Source organism: Lathamus discolor, chromosome Z (assembly GCF_037157495.1).
Source record: "Lathamus discolor isolate bLatDis1 chromosome Z, bLatDis1.hap1, whole genome shotgun sequence".
Taxonomy (NCBI): Eukaryota; Metazoa; Chordata; class Aves; order Psittaciformes; family Psittacidae; genus Lathamus; species Lathamus discolor.
In genome coordinates, this window is record NC_088909.1 from 70,518,137 (window position 1) to 70,538,830 (window position 20,694).

Below are 20,694 nucleotides of genomic sequence, written 5' to 3' on the forward strand. Positions count from 1 at the left end.
GAACCAAATTGAAGGTAAGGGGGAAAAAAAAAACCAAAAAGAAAGGCGGGAGGGAAGGCAAATGGAAAACAGACAACAAAAATATAGAAAACTGGAATATTTTTCCAAGTGGAAACCTTTCCACCTCAATCCTTTCTCTGCTTGCGATCCCATGTCATTCCAGCAGGTGCTCCTTCTTGTGCAAAGTATCAAGCACATTTTGATTGCTTTGATGCTCTTAATGGAAGATGCTTCATTTCTCAGAATTTTTATTAACTACAACAAAATGAAGCAAGAGCCAACAGCATATTGTTTAGCTTCAGGGTTGGAATGCGGCTGCCTTGCACCAAGGGAACAATCTGGCATGCCTGACTTGGGGAAGGGGAAGGAGGACAAGAAGAGAAAGAAGGGAATGGGCAAAATAATCTGTGTTCTGAAGTCTCATTTTAAAACAGGAATTTTCCATTTCTATTACAGAATGTGCTATAAGCCACTGCAAGAAGATGTCTGCCTGAATCTGCTTGTGAAAGCAAAGGCTTTGAGAAGAGCCCGAGCATATCAACAGTGACGGAGGTTTCCCCGTTAATTAATTACACTGTTGACCAAAGTATACGAGGTATACTCACTGACAGTTCACACAGTACAATTCACACATATCTCCCTACTGACCCACTCAGCTTGCATTATATGACCTCCTCTATCAGTGCAGGATGGTTTCCAAAGAGCTTGAAGAGAACTGCCCTACAAATGCAATCCTCTTTTTTACTGGTGTTTGTTAGGAACATCTCTACATAGCACAGAGAGCACTTCGGATGTACTCAACAACATTAATGCCTCCCAGGCATAATACAGGCATTAAGAGTACTAAGGGTAATGAATCCTCAGGGTGTAGAGGCTTGAGAACACTCTGAACAGCATGGCTGGCCTAGTCCCTCCTGGCCAAGAACCAATGTGTTTTCACTGCAAGCTGAATTGTAGAGAGCTCTGAAAATAACTGGAGAGAGTAGGAGGAAAACAGACAAACAAACCAAAACCAAAACAAAACACAACCTTCCTGCCATGGAGAGCTTTTCTAAAGAGACCAAGCTCTTTCATAGAAAATGATGGGAACATGGAATCTGGAAATATGGAACATGACCCCCACAGTCACAAAAGGTTCATTCACTGGTACAGCAGAAATTTGTTCACACTGTAATGGCACAAAGAAAATACTTCATTATGAAAACCAGACTGTTAAGCAAATCTAAACTAACACTCAAAATTCCAGTATATAACCCTGAATGCCTGTGCACACCAACATGGGCAGCATTGTGCGTGCTGTTAGACTGGTGTGGGACTAAAAATTCAATAATGGGAGGATGGTGGAATTGGCACAGGAAAGGACTATGAGTTCCTCCAGCACAATGAGCAATGGTGCATGGCAAAAGGGAGGCACTGGTCTGAAAACAGAAATGACAAGATTTAAGTCAAATACTGGGCAGACTTTTATACTTAAAATACGACAGAGCAAACAGGAAAAGAAACCCAGTACATGATTGCATAATTAAGCACGGTTTGCTCACAGGCATACACAAGAAGGTAAAGACAAAGTGATACAGCATCTCTGTCATTTCCAGACCTCTGATACCTATTACTATATTCAAATGCTCACAGCATTTGCAGCTTGGTTTTGCTTTCTACTGCCCATGGTAACCTTACTTGGTTACAGCAGAAGTTACAAAACCACAGACAATTTCTTAACCAACTGGGCATCACCTTAGTATTGCAAAGTGATTAAATAAAACTGGGCTCCTCTAGTCACCAAAACGCCAAAGGTATGGAGGAGTAAGACAACTGACAGATATTCTCCACACAGAAATATGCTACTGTGGAAGAAGTTTACGTTTGTTTCTGCCTATGCCATGACTTTAGATCATAAAATCTGACACAATTTAAAAACGTGCAAGCAAAGCCTGAAAATGAGCCAGCTGAGCAACCACTTTTTTTTTTTTTTTTTTGATGTTGCTGTAATGCTTTCACTTCCCACTCCTCCATCTCCTCTTTAATTTGTCATCCTTAGTCACGTTATTTATGAACTCTTAGCATGTGGTTAACTTCAGACTATCCCATCACAGTTGACTACAGTATGCATAAGGACAAGCATACATTTTCAGCATCAATGCATAACAGGTGAAAACTTGCAAAGGCAGTACAGCAGGCTTTATTATGTTGTATACTTTGCAGAACTATTTAAAAATAAAACCAGCATCAGTTGGCTATCAAGAAACATGCCCTAAAGAATTGCAAAATAGACTGCAGTGTTTTTAAGAAACATCCAACACACAAAAATATAAGAGCAAGGTTGAACCCAGCAATCAGAAAGAAGTCAAACAAGAAGACTGCATTCTTTTTGGCAATAAGTTTAGGACGACGATTAATTTAAATCTGTTCAGTAGTAAAGACTGAAGTAAAACTTTCAAGACATAGTGATACATGCCAAGTCAAGATAAAAGCTGGTTGCTACTGATCTGTTAGGTTTTTTTTATTTTCTGTATATTTTCCTAAACAGCATACACTGAGGAGTAAAATAACTCCAAAGCCATGTCTAAACAAATGGTCAAAAAGGCTTTGCGAAAGCTTCTTATCTGAGTATTACCATTTTTTACAACTGCAATTCTAAATATTGATGCTTAGCTTAATTCTTTTCCCAACACATCTTAAGAGATCAAATTTAAAGTAAAGTGCAATAATAAACCCACTAACAAATTAGCTTCGAATGCTCTCTTGTTATAGTCAGTGCATTCAAAGCCTATTTTCCTGGAAAAGGTCCAAGTTTTCACTGGATACTTTCCAGGCAGCTCTGTGTCGCAGTCATCTACCACTTTTCCTTTTGCAGACCCTGAAAACTCATAGGCATTATTCAAACAACCTGAACATACTCCTCTAACCTGAAGACATTTATAATGTTATCAAACTAATGTCTCAAAATTACTTTATATCTATACACATGCACGCACTACCCACACCTCCAGTGCTGGAAGAAGATCTTAAAAAAATCTGGATAAAATAGTTTCATTGTTTGTTTGAAATTTGTTAGATGAAGTCATGTATTGCTCTGAGTGAATCCTTAGTAAGACAGCATACAGACAAAACAGTAACCAAGATGAAGAGGAAATAAAGACATAAAACCAAAAACTCGACAGTACAAAGTATTTATGACAATGGTTTAGAGACCAGCAAGAAAAGGAAGTCCTTTGGCACACGCAGTTCTGAGTGTGCTTGGGATGGTATGTATTGTTATCTATCATGCCTGTTCACTCCCCTGATATGATGTGCACTGTCTGTACTTCCTTTGTACATTTCTGTGCTGGCTTACCATTACAGAAGTGCTTTTTCTGATGTTAAGATACAGCACAGCAAAAGAGTGTACAAAGAGTCATGCAGCAGTTCCTTCAGCGGAACGGTCCTGGAGCTATAAGCATATATAGCATATGGTAAGCTTGCCATGAAGAGACCATGCTACAGATGTAGGGTGGAGCTACATACAATCCTTAATCCTCTAAGGGAAAGTGATCATTTTGCAAATGAATATGCCTAGTGTAAAAGAAAGGTATCAGAGACTGGTGAGAATTCTAAACACTCAGACAGAGCTGATCTACTGGAAAACACAATTTCTGCTCACAAAGGAGAATGAATGCACAAGTTTAGACAAAATCTAAGAAAAAGAATGAAAAACAATAAAGAGGAGAGAAAATAAGGAGACCAATAATGATAATAATAAAAAATCCTAAAAAAAATATAAAAGAAAAGCAAATGCCAAGCTTCTTACTCTCTGAGAACAGTGATTTCTGCCTTTGCGGATGCTGATTTACAGGAGGAAAGCAAGCTCCACTGAGAAAACTATGGGGGGAAGGAAAAAAATCAACAGCTGTCATTAATCAGAAAGAGAGCATTTAGAACTCCTACATAAATAACAAAAGAAACTATCAGAATCATATCTCTACAAATTGCCTCACAGATCTTTTAAGCGATCTAGGAACAAAAAGTCATCTCCCGAACCATATTGTGAGATGAAAGGCAATATATGCAGAGCACATTTCCGTTCTTAATCATACATATAGGAACATCTATCTGTCAGAATATATGTTTCACCATTTGTCCTCCCTTACCCCCTTATGACTTCTCTTTACTCAGTGAAGCAGCATAAACAGAGAACAAAAGTAACAAAAAATTAATACAACCCACTAGCAAACACAAGATTTGTGGTAAAAAGGTCAGCATTTTAATAACGGGAAAACCTAGTTCCTTGCAAAAGGCCAAGTGCACCTGCCTGCAGAATCCTGGAGTTCAGTAGTTCCTTCTCCTCTCCACCTCAGTTTCGCTCTGGAGGCGGATGGAGAAAAAATTAGGCTTTTTTAAATCGCTTTCTATTATCACGTAATAAAGGGCAGAAACTCTTGCATAAATCATGCCACTTAAGCTCCCTTCTTCTTCCTTCTCTCCCATAAATTGCTAGCTAAGGAAAAGAAAATCCACATCTCCTGCAAGAGAAGGCAAAAAGCACGAAATGCCAGTAAAGCTCAATGTCTTACCATACCAAGCACCACTGGCGTGAAATGTGCTACACACGCTCTTCAAAACCATTTCACAAGAACAAATGCATAGAAAAGAACAATGATGGCAGCAGCTGGGTGTCTTCTGTTACAGATGAATAGATGGCAAAAATCAGCTTTGGCTAGCTATGTACACAGTGGTTGAAGTACTGTACTTACCAGGTGCTACACACATCCTACCCACAGACCACAGGAAGAGATTTTCTCTCTTAGGGACTGACAGTAGGAAAATGGTGTCCCTCTTGTGTCTGCTTGAATCTTGGTCCTTTTCCTTAGAACTAGAAAATGAAGAGTGATGCCTATACCTTTCCCAGCAGAGTCCTAAATAATCTTTTCTATGGTCCTCATATGAAAAAGTTTCTGAAACCCTGGGCTACATAAACACATCTGGGAAGTGGAAAGAGCACTATCTGAGATGTATAATTAATCAAAGAATAAAAGCTAGAAGAAAATTTAAGCAACACCACTGGTCACAGAAACCCGAGTTGCTAAATCTATAAGCAATTTTATCACCAGAGCTTTTAATGTGGCAGCTGTAATTTACTTCTAAGCTTCCTCACAAGTTACAGTCTAAGAGCCATGCAGTCTTAGCATAAGAGAGATGCATGTTATGCAGCCCATACATGCATTTCTTTAATGCATTTTTTTAAGTCAATCCTTAGCATGTCAAATTTCTGGATAGTAATTACTGAGAAGCATAGGCTCCATAACTCTGTAAGTGCTAACACGAAGTTTCATCATGCTTACAACATGCAAACACAAACTGCACTGGACTTCAGCAAATTGTCTTTGCTTGGGTTGCCTGGATTGAACCATTCTTTCTTTGTCTTTCGACATCTTTAAAGACTGCCACTTCTGGTGCAGCTCTGGCCCCATCCAGAGCACTGTAATGCCTTCCCTATGCAATGCTTTAGTGTCCATCCCAGTTAAGCACTAAAACCGTTGCTTTAGTGAGGTTACGCTGTTCAGCAAGGGTACATATTTATAGGGACTGTACCTCCACTGAGTACATGAACACTGCTGATTTTGCAATGAAGAATTTTTAGGAGCCCCATCTTCACAGTACTTCAAAACCAAACAGATCCTTTAAACACCTTTTCTTCTTTCCCAAAGCACTGGTACAGGGCCATCATTGAAGATAATATATAGCATATAATGGACCAGGAGTCTGATGGGAGTATGGTAAATCTGTGTTTCGTTAGAGACAGCTTCCATACACTCGAATACAGACCACCCTGGCAGCAGTGTTTTCTCCTTTCTACTGTGTGTTTAGTGGCAGCATACAAAAATAAGTCATAAATAAAATATTGCATATATTCATGTTGTAAAACATGAAGAAAATTCTCCTTAAGACCTCTCCTATCTGCACTGATTAATCGTAATTCAAAAAAAAAGATAAGGTGGTCACACAGCTTTAGTGCCACAAACTGGAAAACCTTGAAAAACGTGGAGGCAGAAGTCAGCTTTCCTGCCTGATCAGATACAGTATGTGAGCCATAACACTCATGTCATACGCACTTACTTAAGCATAACAAGTAGGGCCTCTGGCATCAGCATATTGGCAGTGAGATGTAATAAAGTGGTCTGCACTTAACACTGCAATGTTACTGACTGCTCATATAGTGATAGACCAATATGAATTCAGTAGCTACCACAGCTACTGGAAATAAGTGAAAAAGAAGAAAACAGTGGCACCCCATTCCAAGTGTAGCAACGGTATTTAAAATCCATCCTCAGAGCTTTTTTTTTTTTTTTTCAGTAAATATGGAACCTGGAATTATTTCCATTCCAATTCCCTCAAAAATCCCTAAAAATACGATCCTGTGCCCTGTTTTCAACTTGATGCTGCATACAGAAGAGATTTATTTAAATTAGGCCTCACCTGCAAGGCTCCCTCTGAAGCTGACACCCAAGAATAGCAGGAGAAGAAGAAAAATCCCTAGAAAACACATCTTTCCTCCCAAAGAACAAGGTGTCTTTAACCTAGCCAGATTTCAGATGAATAATTCAAACCCAAAAGGCGCTCACTAAAAAGCCTTGTATAATTTCTTCTGCAATTCAATTTCAGACAATAGGCAGCATCAGAAGATTTGCAGGACCTTAGAATCACATATCCTCAATATAAAAACAGCAAACCAGAGTAATTAAATGGGAAGGAATAAATTTCAACATTTTTTTAGGGTACACAAAAAACACAATTCAAAACACATACCCACTAAGTCTACCCTGTCTGCCGCTTTCCTGCTGCTACAATCTGTGTACAACATACAGCAGGTGACGAACCTGGTTTACAGCATTTAAGCTTTAATCACAGCTAAATAAGCCTTTGAACATTCAATACAGAAGGGCTGGAGAGACGAGTAACTCTTGCCCCTGAGCTACACACACTTGGCTTGTTCTACTACCTTCCACATACTCCCTGAAGCTCCCATTTCTGAACGCACACACTTGGCAAGAAAAACTTTGCCATGCAAACTGGAATCAAAACATTTCCCCTCAGCCACCAAAACCCCCTGCTGTTCCTCACAGCACAAGCAGAGACCAGAGGCAGAAACAACCCACCCTCTGTGAGGACTGGGAGATGATTCTGTACGTTACACACCAAGGCAAAAAAGCACTTCGGCATTTGGCAGCAGGAGCCCTGGACCACTGCTGCCATGCCAGCGACAGCACGTACTAATGCTAAGCTTTTATGACAACTTGTGTGCTTATATCTGTATCACACAGCCTCCAAAGGTTTCCTCGCCTGCAATGGCACACTGGGATTTCTTAAACAGGTGTTGTTATCCGCAACTGTAAAATGGACTACTCGCTTGAAAGCAACCAAAAACTATGCACCTTTTGAGTGGGTCAAACAAGCTCCTCACCTTCAAACACATGGGCAGAAATTGAGACAAGCAGCGTATTTAAGAAGGAACTTTATAGCGTGATGATTATGTGTGACAATACAGAAGGAGTCCTTTCTTCCAGTAACTGCCATTTGCTTATTTTTAAAGAATAAAAGTGACATAATAAAACAAAATGCTTAGAAATTAAACAAAAGCCGTTTTTTTTTTTCACTCAGATGTATAGAATGGTAAAGGAAAAATAATTTAAATCATTTCCTCAGCAATACAAGTAATATTTAAATAGATTTAATAGCGCTGCTCCAAACCAATGAATTATGAGTTTAAAACCTATTAAAATGTAATGTTTTTTTCCTGAGCTGAGGGGAGAGAGATTTAAATCCACTGAATTTTAATATTTCAGCTTGAGCTGCAGGAGGTAGAGAAAGTCCAAATGAACTCTTCCATCAGCACCATTCAAGCATGAACATTTTAATCAGTTTTACTTCCTTGGAGTTCTCCAACACAGTTTACGCTGTCATTCTGAAAGCACTTAACACAGAGGGTGTGAAAAACCACCAAGGCTTGTTATTGCCTTCACAATTGATGGCAAATAATTTTGCAGGCTTCCTATCATTAAAATGTCACTGCTAAAAATTGAGGTTCAGCATTTCTTGTGCTAAACAGCATTTTCTTTGAACACCATCACATGCCTGTTCTTAAGGTTTTGGTACATTTATCTCTTTCCATGTGATAAACAGAGACGCAAGCAGTAGCCTCTATTTCTGCCTCACTACCTAACTGCAGCAGAAAAAGACTATTTTAAATGGGGATGGAGGGGGGAAACACTGATAAAATTCTTATGAAGTTACAAGTTAATTCCCTGGTACCCTTATTAAAACGTAACCACATTCACACAGCATGCTCTGATTATATAGTATAATGGATTAAAAAAAACAAGCCAAAACAAAAAAACCAAACCAAAACAAAAACATTTTAAGAGAGTTAGACAACTCAATTTAATAATACAAGAAATTAAAACATCACTCCTAATTAGATCATCTTACTGATTTAAGACTACAGTTTGTGTGTTGTTCCAACAATGTAACCTTGCAGATTCTAATTTTAAAAACATAGCAGCTATGCCACATGACAAGATCAACCTGATAACATCGCACTGCTCACCCCGATATGCCCAGCCTGGAAAGGACCTCTGGATGTGCCATACAAACTGCTCTGAGCAGGAACTCTGCACAACAGCGCCCATGGCAAACACCAGATGCAGAGTCTGGATGCCTGCAGATTTACAGTCCTCCTGCAGCACGCTCACGATGCTTAATTTTGGTATATTTTTTCTCCCTGTATCTCTCTAGAAGAAGATAGATGATATTTAACTTGTTTCAGCCCATCAACAGTTTTAAACTGAACATGACCTGTGAAAGAAGTCATTATAACTGTGTTTCATTCCATTAAACACAACTAGTTTATTGTCAGGAGAACAAGCAGTCTCTCGGGGTTCCAGGCTCACTTCAGTATTTTGCATTTAAACTGCATGGATCAGTGATTTCATTCATTTACCAATAAAGATAGAATAATACCGCAAAGTTAAAAGGTGCTTCATCAGTTTCCATTAAATCAGAGCACATTCACACAAAAACATATTCATGTGAAACACAAGGAGAGACATGATTTGTGCACCTTCAGTTCTTTTCTTGCACCTTCCTCCATTCTGGTAAAATCCATTTTAAACTCAAAGCCAGGGATCCCGTTTTGGAACCAAATGGGGTTTAGTGAGGTGAACCGAATTGGGCCTCCCAAAGCTAGAAGAAGCTTAATATACAGCTGCACTTCAAAAACCCAAACACTTTTCTGTCTTTCTCTGATACACAGTTCAATGGGTAACTACAGACACATTTTTAAAAGCTCTAAAGAGCAAACAACTTCAGAAGTTTTTAAAATACCATAAGGTTAAAAGAACACAAACTCCATCAGTCTTATCAACCAGTAAAATAACATAACATAGAGATATAGAAAAGCAATGATTTCTAACTATGTTGTTTTATTTTTATTTGTATTCACTTTACAAAGTATGAAAAGCCTTTTTTAGTCCCATGTTACATTTTCAGACTTTAAATCTAAGTGCACACATAATATTATTGTGGGTATTCACACAATCAGAACTTCAGCTTTTTTGATAAGCTGCTGTCCTACCTGTTCATTTTTTTCTTTTGGTAATGAATATCTTAAGGACTGGACTAGATTACTTCTCTTTAAACCTGATTAAAACAGTTTTCAGTCTGTATCGCTCCTGTTTCTCTAAAACTAAAGCAACGGCCATAGGATATTTCCTAAGTCAATATAAAATAGGAGTCAAAAAAGCCAGTACAGCAAGGTAAAAATCAGTCTTATGAGGGAGGTGAGAGCTGTCCAATTTTCATGCACAAAACCAAGTTCAGACATTATGAAAATTTGAGGCCACAGAATTTCAATTGACTTCAAGAGATAAATTCAGACAGCAACAAACAAAACAGAAAATTTATTTCTGTCTGGTGGGGGAAGACCAACAAGTTACTGCCAGGCTCCCAGACAGGTATCTAGCCTGCTTATATTTATTCTGTGTGGTTTAGTGGTTCATGAAAACAGGATAAACTTAAGTAAGGCTGCAACAACCAGTATCTATGACATCACATCAATCAACACAGTCTTACTAGAAAACAAACTGCTTTTTGCGGTCACCTAATATTTACAAAGGTGAGTCGCAAAAACGAACACAAGTAGACTCTGAAGTATTGATACACAAGCGTGTACACACACACAAAACGGGATGTGCAAATATCCACTCTACGCACACACATGTATACAAACTTCTTTAACAAAGAAGCTAACCTTTAGCTACTTACTTTATGCAAAGAATGTTAATAGAAGACAATATTTTTGTTAGGTAATGAAAACTAATTGGGAAATTATTCATCTCCCACTCTCCCCACTGGAGCATAAAAGACGTACAACAAATGTTATTCATGATTCTACACGACTCGCTCCAATTCACCTCCTTCTTTCTAATGGGCACTTCAGAGGAAATAAAGGTTACTCTTTTCCATTTATATCTTCTAATTGACTACCAGTGTTTTCTTGTGGTCAAAGGGATACAACGCAGAGTTAGAAATAACGTATTAAAACCAAGCTAAAATCAGACCACTGCTCTACACTACCATCAGCAATGATCAGAGAGCCCTGGTTTCCTTGTTAAAAGACAGAGGCATAATTGAAGCAATATCTTCACTTCAGATTGATTATTCGGCGACCCTTATCCACATCTTCACTCAGCAATTTGAATTTTAATGAAAGTAAATGGAATAATTAGCATTTCAAAGTGTGTTTGATACACTGAATAAAAAAAGCAAGAAGACTTTTATGTATAATCTATACACAAAAGAAAAAGCATTTGGGAGGGCACAGAAGATGGGAAGTACAGTTGTAGTGTCTTCATTAGAATAACTTAAACAACTGCTTGCACCAGCTGCATAATTATACATGTGAATAATGTGCTATTAAGCTATGACTTCTCACCTTTATTTTATGTAGTGTGAACAGTCACGGCTTTCGTTGTTATGCCTTTCCTCTCCAGCTGTAAAATGTAAACACTGTGGCTACCCACACTCATAAAATCTCACAGGACTGCTCTACCATGCTAATGGGGCTGGACGTAAAGCTTTCGCAACAGGGGCTCCATATACCCTTGTTTTGAGATGAGTAGGAGCAGGCACGCCTATGAGTGTACTGGTGACACATGATTTTGTCACTGATTTGGGTTGGCTGTTTGGTTTATTGTTTTGGCTTGTTTTCTTTTTTGCTCATGGGCTTTTTTTTTTTTAAGTAACATCTATTTTTTCATGTAAAAATGAAAAGTGTGGTGAATATTCACAGTCCTGAGCCACATCAGATGCTGTTGAAAGAGATGCTGGCAGTAGTGATCTGAAAAACCCTTCTAAAGCATAAGTGTGTCTTATGAAGGCTACCTGTTACCACAGCTGCAGAAGCAGACTGGCACATGGCATGCAAAGGAAGCAAAAAGGACAACAAAAAAACAGATTCAGACCAAGCTTCCGGAAATCGATAACAACATAGACATTAATCACTCCGTTAGTTTTCTCAACACAGTGCAAACAGAAGTCTTCAGGTAGTAACTAGATTTGATGAAGATCAAGCTACTGAACTTCACTACTGCCCACAACTTTTGCCCATCTGATGAAAATGAGTTCATACATGAGAGAAAGAAAAACTATTTACAAATGCTATTAGAGCTAAAATGGAAAGACCACATACCCCAATGATTGCGTTCAGTTCTGCCATGGTCACTTGCTTGGCACGCTCCACAGCCTGCACCACTTGTTGCTGGTGCTGCAAATGAAGATCAGAAACAAAACAAAATTATTGGTTTTCTAAATTATTAAGTACAGTCTTCCTTTTTTTTCTTTGCTTCTCAAACGCATGCAGGGCTTGAAATAACTTCTCTAACAGACAGTCATGTTTTGTGTTTATCTGCGAGACTTATATTAGGTAAGGGAGGAAGAGTTTATGCTGTTACTTGCCAGGAATTACACCTTTGCTCCCCAAAGAGCTATTTTACAACCTGGCTAAAAGGAGAACTGTTTTCCTTTTGTTCACCTTTTGTTCAGTGTGCTTTTGAATTTAGACACCAACTCAAAAGGCAAGCCACTTTCCTGACAGCCATCGAAACTTTTTGATTAAAAAGGAAAAAAAAAAAAAAACAAAACAGCAAAAGCACACTGAAAAAGAAAGGTAGGTATTTTGAACACGCACATAGCACCCACATCACTGAAGGATATAAACATTCTCCTCCTAGGTACATTTCAAAGCAGCTCAACCGTAAGAAACAAATTTAAAATGCCATTCACAATTCTGTCAAACACGTGAAAGAGAACTAATTATTTCAATCTCCAACATGTAAATTTTAATAGCTTTAAAAAGTCCATCAAAACCACATGGTCTAATTAACAATACAGTTTACAAGCTTCAGTGGTGATATTATCTCAGTTTGAGTGATACTGTATTCCTGCAGTAAATTCAAAATTGCTGTATACTGAAAACTGATTGATATTTATTTGAAAACACCAACTACAGATAAAATAAGGTCCTCATCTTGCAACCAGATCCATGCCAATTCAAAGCTCCACTGGTGGCAAATTCATATACACACGCAGCCTTGCAGGACTGGGATTACACATGAGGGGTGTCAGGGAGAACTGCAAACGAGGCTGTGTGATCTGCATGATCTGCACTAGGAGTGTGTAAGCCTTGATTAAAAGCCACTGGTGGATCACAGAGCAGGGAGAGGTCTTGTCCATCTTGAGAGGTGCTGAAAACATAACAATAAAACAACACCAGCTCTGTATAGAAACCAACATCTAGGTGTTCTTTAGCACAAAGTTTAAGGAAAGGGCTGAAAGGGTGTCTTTAAAGCCTCCAGTCTGCCCTCACGCCTGTGTATATAGGCAGCGCAGAGCTAAAGAACAGACCATGCAGCAATACCTCCTGCTCGTCCTTACCAGGGGCAGAAAGCTGCATACAATAAGGTGGGGACCCAGGTTCTTAAAACTCCTACCAACCTTCAAGGGTAGATGAAGAGCATTGGGAAAGACTCTCTCAGCCCTGATAGGAAAGGGGGCCATAACAAAGGGCTCCACTACCTCCAGGACTTGGCAGTCTCAGATTTGTCAATTCCCAGTGCAATGCACAAACAAAAATGGCATTTTCACTTATAAACTCTCTCCAATAGAAGCCCTCAGAATGGGGCAAAGCCAGCCTAAAAATCCACCCGTAATTGTAAGAAATGCTAGCCTCAACTACAAAAAAATGGATAAATGCAAATAGGAGGAAATTTATAAGCACTCCTGGAAGGAAGAAAATTATTTTAAGGTTTGCTTGTTTTTAAGCAAAGAATTAAATGAAGGAAATGCCAGGACAGCAAATAACATAATGCTGCAAAGAGAATCACAGCGTTCCCATTTAGAGTTTTGTAAAGCTACAGTGCTAAAGTAAACCAAATCTGTCACGTATAAGCAGACAATGCAAAGACCATAAAGCAGGCTGAACATGTGCAAATGTGTTCTTGACATTCAGGAAAAAAATAAAATGAAAAAATAATAATAATAATAAAAAAAAGATACAAATGCAAAAATTGAAAATTGTGTACTGCCATCACAGATAACCAGCAAAAAGGAAATTACAATACTCAAGCCTCAAGTTTCTGTGATGTGTTATCATCTCCAGGTCATCACATGTTAAGGACACACAGCTTTCATTGATTATGTAGCTGAAAGCCCAGTGACACGTGGCTCTATATGGCGACACAGTGATCATGAAAATTACACCACCATTTTCTGGTGCAGGTCAGCCACACGAAAAATGGGTCATAGCATTTTTGATCAAGCCATCCAAAAAAAAAAAAAAAAAAGGAGAAAACCAACATGGGGTTTTAAAATCTTCATTGCAAAAAGTTAATAAAAATATCCTTTATTTAGCTGTTTACAGTCATCTCTGCTTTCCTACCACTTCCTAGGCAATGCTTTTTGCACTGAGGTAAAAGAAGGAACCTAGCTTTTGATTTGTATGTATGAGCATTCATTTCCAACGCCCATTTACCTAAATTCCGTTCCTGAGGCCACAGGCAGAAGAAAAATCTGGTGAGGGACCTAAAGAAAACCAACCTGAAAACATCAAAATTACTGTAGAAATTACTACAATCCTCATCCAGGTTTTGGAAAAATACTCCAAAGCTCCACAACAGTTTGAGTGTTTTCCTTTCCTTTACAGCAACCATACAAATAATAGCTCTCAGGATTATTTGGGAAAAATATTATTTCATTCCCAGGTGAGGGGAAAGAAGGTGGAGGGGTTGAGTACCAAAATCTCACTTTAACACTCTTGCTAAAAAGCAGTGTAAAACAGAAATTCCCTAAGCAGACTCACAAGGCATCTTTCACTAACTCTCACAGGCTTGGGATCAAGTCTTCATAGAGAGGAGAAAAACCATGGGCCTTGTAACACTGAACCTAAATTAGGTACAGTAAAGACAATTAAAACTCTCCTATTGCTAGCTGCTTTAACACTGATTTAATCATCACTGGTATAGTATGCAAAAGACACAAAATGTATGGTCTGTAATTAGCCTCTCCATCACTTCCACCTCATTTCAGCAGCTGTGCAGACTCTCAGTCAGCACCCTGAAGCCCCATGGGGGGCCTATCCCCAGTGACCACGGGGCTACTTCAAGTCACAGGCACAAACCACACACTCCAGTGGACAGAGAGACAGGAAAACAAAGTCATGCTGTGGTGTGGCAGAGTAATGAGCAGGGTTTGAAGAGCCCACCAGCTGTCCCTTGGGCTTCTGAACCTGGGGCTGGCAGGCAGCTCCGCATTACCAACTGCAGCTTCAGTAATGGGTGCAGATCTCTACACACAGAGAAGGAGACTGACTGGGCCCCAGGGACCCACTGCTATTTGAAACCAAGGTGTAGCCAAGTGGGGCTGGCCCAGCCTGCAGGGGTACTCAAGGATTGATGACTCCGGCACTTATAATATGCTTGAATGCCTTCCCTGGCCAGCATGCCAGTAACAAGCAGCATTATGTTAAAACCAAGCAGTATACATTAGCCTGCCCATCAAGAGATCATGCAGTGATTTACAGCCAAGTAAAAAGAGCAACAATAATAAAGGGTTACTTTTTCCCAACCAAAAATAGACAGGGTTGCAGCTTTCACACACATTTAATGCTAGCCTTCCACTGTGCACACAAGCAAATGACAGACCCACTTTCTTCAGTTATGGGAAAACAGTATTTTGCACTGCATTTAACAGGCCAGAGCATTGAACTCAATACCCCGCCCCGCCTGTCATGAAGACTAGTATCATTTCCCCTTTTTAACTTCTTCCCCTTCTCTCCTCTTCACCCCTTTTTTCCTTCTGTAATGAGCAGCATGTCCACGCTTGCCTTGTGTTGGAAAATCGCCTCCTTTCAGTCTCACAGCGGGTAGTAACAACAGAGACCACAAGAAGGACGTAGGCTTTTCCCCCATCACATTGTCTCACCACACTGTCTTGTCACCTAGCCCTGGCTCCTGTGCAGTCATTGAAGCAGAGTGGAAAATACCTGGGCTTCTTATACTGTGTCAGAGCTACCCAACACCTCCCTCTGACAGGTGGCCAAAATTCCCCCTGGTATGCACACACATACACTGGTGTTAGAAACACCTAATTCCAGCCTGTCTCCAGCAGTGCCAACAACACCCAAAGCAAAAATCATTGAACAATTCACTCTGCAGAAGCAAGCAGGCTCTGCCATGTTTTATTCATATTACTTTGTTCTTGTATTATCTGTTTAGAGGGAGTACAGACCAGCTCCTGCTTAAGAACTGCAGCAGTGCCACTCTGCAAAGCTCTGTCTAGAGGCAGGATGATGAGATGAGGCCACACCAAAAACACTACTGAGAACCAGATGGCAAACACACATTTACTGTGGAGTACAGCACACACTTGGAAACTAGAAGGAACCAGCAGATTCAATACATCCAGACACCGTAACTCAGACAAGATGAAATAGCCACTTCATAAAAATATAAGAACATTATTAGCAATATATGCAGAAATTGCTAATAAGATGCCTTCCTTGGTAGAAGGATTACAGATACTGACAGCTTCCTTGTACTTACTGTTTCACCTCTAGTCTGAGGCAAGTCTAAAATGGAGGAAAATAATTTAATCTTCTCAGCCTCTCACTTCTCAGACCAACAACTGCTTCCTTTTGAACAGCATGGAAGGACACCTGCTCTGCTCCTATAATGCATCTCACAGTCTTCAGCCAAATTTACTGAACTTTAGGAGCACCTCTAAGGCACTTACAGAGAAGAGCAAGCCTATTATGGCCCATACCTTTCTAAAAGGAAAACCACCAATTAATACTGAAGTGCTTGAAAGCAAAAGACTGCATGCAACATTTCCTTTTTGTATGTTTGCTGGTGTGCATGCATGCCAGTGCCTGGCATTTTATTGTACTTCTAAGTATCTCTGACCACCTTATCATGCATGGGAAACTGAAGATCCCTGTTAAAGAGCAATCCTAGCTTCTTACTAGCTAGCTCACGGCAGTTAAAAGGCAAAGAACACTTTCCAAAGAAGTTTACTACAGCCTCCTCCAGCCCACATAATGCTTGCAATGTGGCGTGGAATTTGACAGGGGCCAATAACGTGAAAAGCCATTTGTCTGGCTTCTCAAGCAGCTTTTGCAGCTTGTGATGAGCTCCAGGTTGCCACAACTGCACCAATAGCTACAAATGAGCCAGCTTGCATGTGCCTCATAAACATGTACACAGTCAATTTTCACTCAAAAGAAGTTAACCATGATACATGAATATCTCCAGCCACATTGAACAAGTACTGCTATCCAGCACTCAATGGCCACAGCTTGCAGCCACAAACACCATTTTGACCAGAGAGGAACCAGCCCCAACTTGAAAGCCACATAGCTGTGCTAGCTTCACACTGTTCTACAGCTGGTAAATTCAGATGAGAAGTAGCGTCTATTAGCAGAGGCATCATCCATGGCTTTAGACCCAAAATGAATTCAATTTACTGGCTAGATCATTCGATGTTGTGAACATTGAACTAACTATACCAACTGCAGGAGATCAAAACTATGTTAACTGAGTTCTAACAACCTCCAAATATTTACCTACAATGTTTTAGGCATGCCCTTCACCTTATACAACAGAAACTACTTTGAGTGCACTGGTATCTCCCATCACAGGGAGGCAGAAAATGACTGCTGCAACACAGGAAGCCTGCAACCGCAGCAGAAATTGATCACACATCACTGCCCTAACGATGGACTAAGGTTCATCTCATGCCTTGGCCACAAAGTTATTCTTTCTTTCCAAAATGGGAAGCCTGTATTTCTTGGTGATGTTTTTTAGTGCCTGCCTGAGTCAGAGCCTACATAAAAACAAGGTACCACTTGACGGTGTTTGTAGGCAGGTTAAGGACTTTATTTTTAATACGTGCTTAGATGATGTACAGCACAGTTAAAACTGACTGAAGCCTGCAGAATTTCCTGAATTCTTTACTGGATTGCCCCCTGAAACAAAGCAGACACTAGTACACAGTAGGATGATGTATTATAATTGCATCCTTTTCTCAAGATCTCTAGCGATTTTGGCCACGATTTCTTACTTCTAAGTGAGTTATCACAAGCCATTGATTCCTTACAAAGTTAACAAGCAATAAGACAAGTTAACCTGGTGCTATTATGAGGCAATAATGTTGCCATCAGTGCATGTAACCACTGTATTTTGTTCATTTTTCCCTCAGGCACAATACAAAGGAGTCTGATCACATTTTTCAGCCACTATTCCACAATTAGACTGTATGCAAAATGCATAAACAGCAAAAGCATGCTGCAGCTCAATTCTCTATTAATCTAGATGATGAAATAAAAAGACTTACATTAAGACACTCACTTTTAAAAGACACAAATTAGATAGAAACCAAGTCTAGCAGCTTACTCAGATCTGGAGATCAGATCTCTTTTGCCTCATAAGCACATGCCAATAGAAACTCATTTAAGAACTGTTTCTGCGAATAGAGGTCAAACAATTACCAAGATCTTCCTATTCCCAGTATGAAAACTACCATGATAAGACGCACTGTCAAGACAGATGAAAAGTTTTTTTGTGTTTCCTCTTTCAATCCCCCTCTGCTGTTATCATCTCCCCCTTCCTTTGCTAGGTGAACTAAAAAGCACCCTTGCCTCCATACATGATGAATGTGTACACCAGCTCTTTGGAAGTGCTCCCTTTTGTCTTTGTCAATGCATGTAAAACCATTGAAGTTGAGAATTTTTTGACCTCTCCATCCTCTCTGTAGCCCAAAGAGTGTTGATGCCAGGCAACATGCACAGCAGAAGGGCTGTATGACTTGGCAGACGAGATGTGTAAACAGGGGTAGGAAACTTTATGGGCCACAGATTTAAAAAGCAGATGCCCACTAGCACGCAAGCCATATCAGAGTCTTTTTCTCAGATCTAAAACTGCTTAACTCAAAGCTCTCATCTAAAGCATAACAAAGTAAACAGCAGTCATTAGGCACACTGATGCTGGTGTGCTTAAGCCCTCACTGGGTGGCACTGTACTCATGACAGAAGTGGGACAACATCATTTTCTAAATTTACAATCTGACCATCTCAGTTGTCTACCTACATAGTTTTTGTAACTAGTGATTAATGACGAGCTACTGCAATGGCTGAGTTCAGAAGGACTTTAGAATTGCTCTCCATGCCTAGCTTGATGGCCAGGAGGCTGTTAAACAGTGAGCAGTTTCACTGATAGTTCACAAGTTACTGCATGAGAGCACCACATGGGAGATTCTCCTCAGTGGAAGAAAAGAATGAAGTACAATGTGGAGCCTTCACAGTGCCTTCTCCCTGTAAGGCAGGGACTTAAAATGTACCAATATCAGCTTTCAGGAGAATGACTCCAGGGTGATCCAGTTCCGGGGACAGCAGAGCACAATGTATGGGGAGCAATAAAAAAGGAGACAGACCGTGCTTACCTGAGTGGGATGCCACTAAGAACAAAGTTCCAAAACTATTCTTTTTTGTTCCCCCCCTTGATTCCATGTGAGCACGTAGAGGAGGTGGAGGTCAGGACTTCCAAAATCAAAGGCCAAAATCTATCAGTCACTGTGAATCAAACACATCTTTTGTTTTTTCAAACATATTCTAAGCCCATGTAATCCTTTTGCTTGTCTAATTGTCAAGAAACACCTACTCAAGAAAGCACATGGGCTGCACTTGTAGAAGCAGAGCAAGGGGAGCAGTGTGACCTGTGTACAGTAATAAAGTTTCATTCAGCATTTGGCTGAAAGCAGTACCAGTACCAGCAGTAATATACCAGTACAAAGTTTCTAAATGCAGTAGCAGTAGTATACTGGGACATAGTTTCTAAACACAGTACCACATACTCTAGAGAAGATTTCTCTGCTGTGCAAATGCTGATTCCATGCCTTTGCCAAAATTACAGCTTTGCCTGCCAAGTACTCACCTCTGCCTTTGTTTCAAAATCATGTCAGTTTAGTGCTCACTTTAGCGTGAGTATGAATCAGCTTTACACCTCATTTTTATATGCTGCCCTATTCCCGCACATCAAATAAAACCCTGTGACTAGATATATGGAGATTCTGTAGCAGTCAAAGTACAAAATCAACAGCTACTCAGCTCAGATCCATGCAGGACTTGAGCTCAGATCCACCAGCAATGTAACTAGATCATTACACACCATCTAGTTTCCACAAATCCGTCTTTATAAGCAGAGAGTAGAACAGCACTCATGAACATTGTCAGGTTCTAGTTTTGATAGCGTTATATTCATTTCAAATACACAGAGATATGAAAGTGCATGCACACACACATCACATTAGCTGAATGCTGATACAGAGCACACAGCCTCTCATTTGCTGCAAGATGAGCAGCAACCTTGAAACGCAATGGCATTTTATGGAACAACTGAAAAGGTGGGAGTAATTGTTGGAGAGTGTTCTCAGGCATGGTATTTTACAAATGCAATGCACAGAAATACACCTCCCAGCTTTGGCTTTTCAGCTACTAGTTCTAGTGAAATGAAGCCATGCACTAAAAAGATGCACGCCAGCCTGCACCAGCAGACCCCAGTCTCTAGCCACTTTCCCTTAACAGAGTGGGCAGGGGAAGCAGTTATGCACTCAAGATCTCCCTTCACAAGCCACGCTTTCATTTTATTTCACGCATATCTATGGCTCCAAGGCTTCCTCACTAGCTCCCACTGACTCCCCCAAATCCCAGTGTCCCTCGAAGTATCTACAATGCACTCAAGATAATACCAGAAAATCATAATTTGGAGAAAATTAGTCCTTAGAGAAATTATCTCACAGTGAATTTCAATCTTCTGTCTATATTCCCGAATATGTAGAAAACATAAAAGGATTTAAGGTAATTAAATAATCTGGGAATGCAGAGAGAAAAAAGGCAGGAGAAAAGCATTTGTGTCCTTACTGTATTGAACATCACTACTCACTACACCAAAATAGAAGTTTCTGCCAAGCTTTAATGCCCGCTGCCAGGAATGTAGCACAAATCACGCATTTTCGTAAGCTGCCCTCTGTTTTTAGACCAACAGTCATAATTTTTATAAAAACTGCATTCTGCATGACATCAGTATATTTAAACAACTAAAATCTTGCTTAGCA

At 39.9% G+C, this 20,694-nt stretch overlaps 1 protein-coding gene across 4 annotated transcripts in view; it reads right to left on the minus strand.

Moving 5' to 3' along the window:
* Positions 1–20,694, minus strand: part of LOC136006084 (transducin-like enhancer protein 4) — a 99,612-nt gene that overhangs the window by 47,758 nt on the left and 31,160 nt on the right. For 3 of the 4 annotated variants that reach the window (XM_065664104.1, XM_065664105.1, XM_065664103.1), the window contains exon 6: positions 11,723–11,797. In XM_065664104.1, the coding sequence (XP_065520176.1) occupies positions 11,723–11,797 (75 nt within the window). Of the gene's footprint in view, positions 1–4,550; positions 4,616–11,722; positions 11,798–20,694 lie in introns of those variants that run through there. The other variant, XM_065664106.1, reaches the window with a different exon arrangement.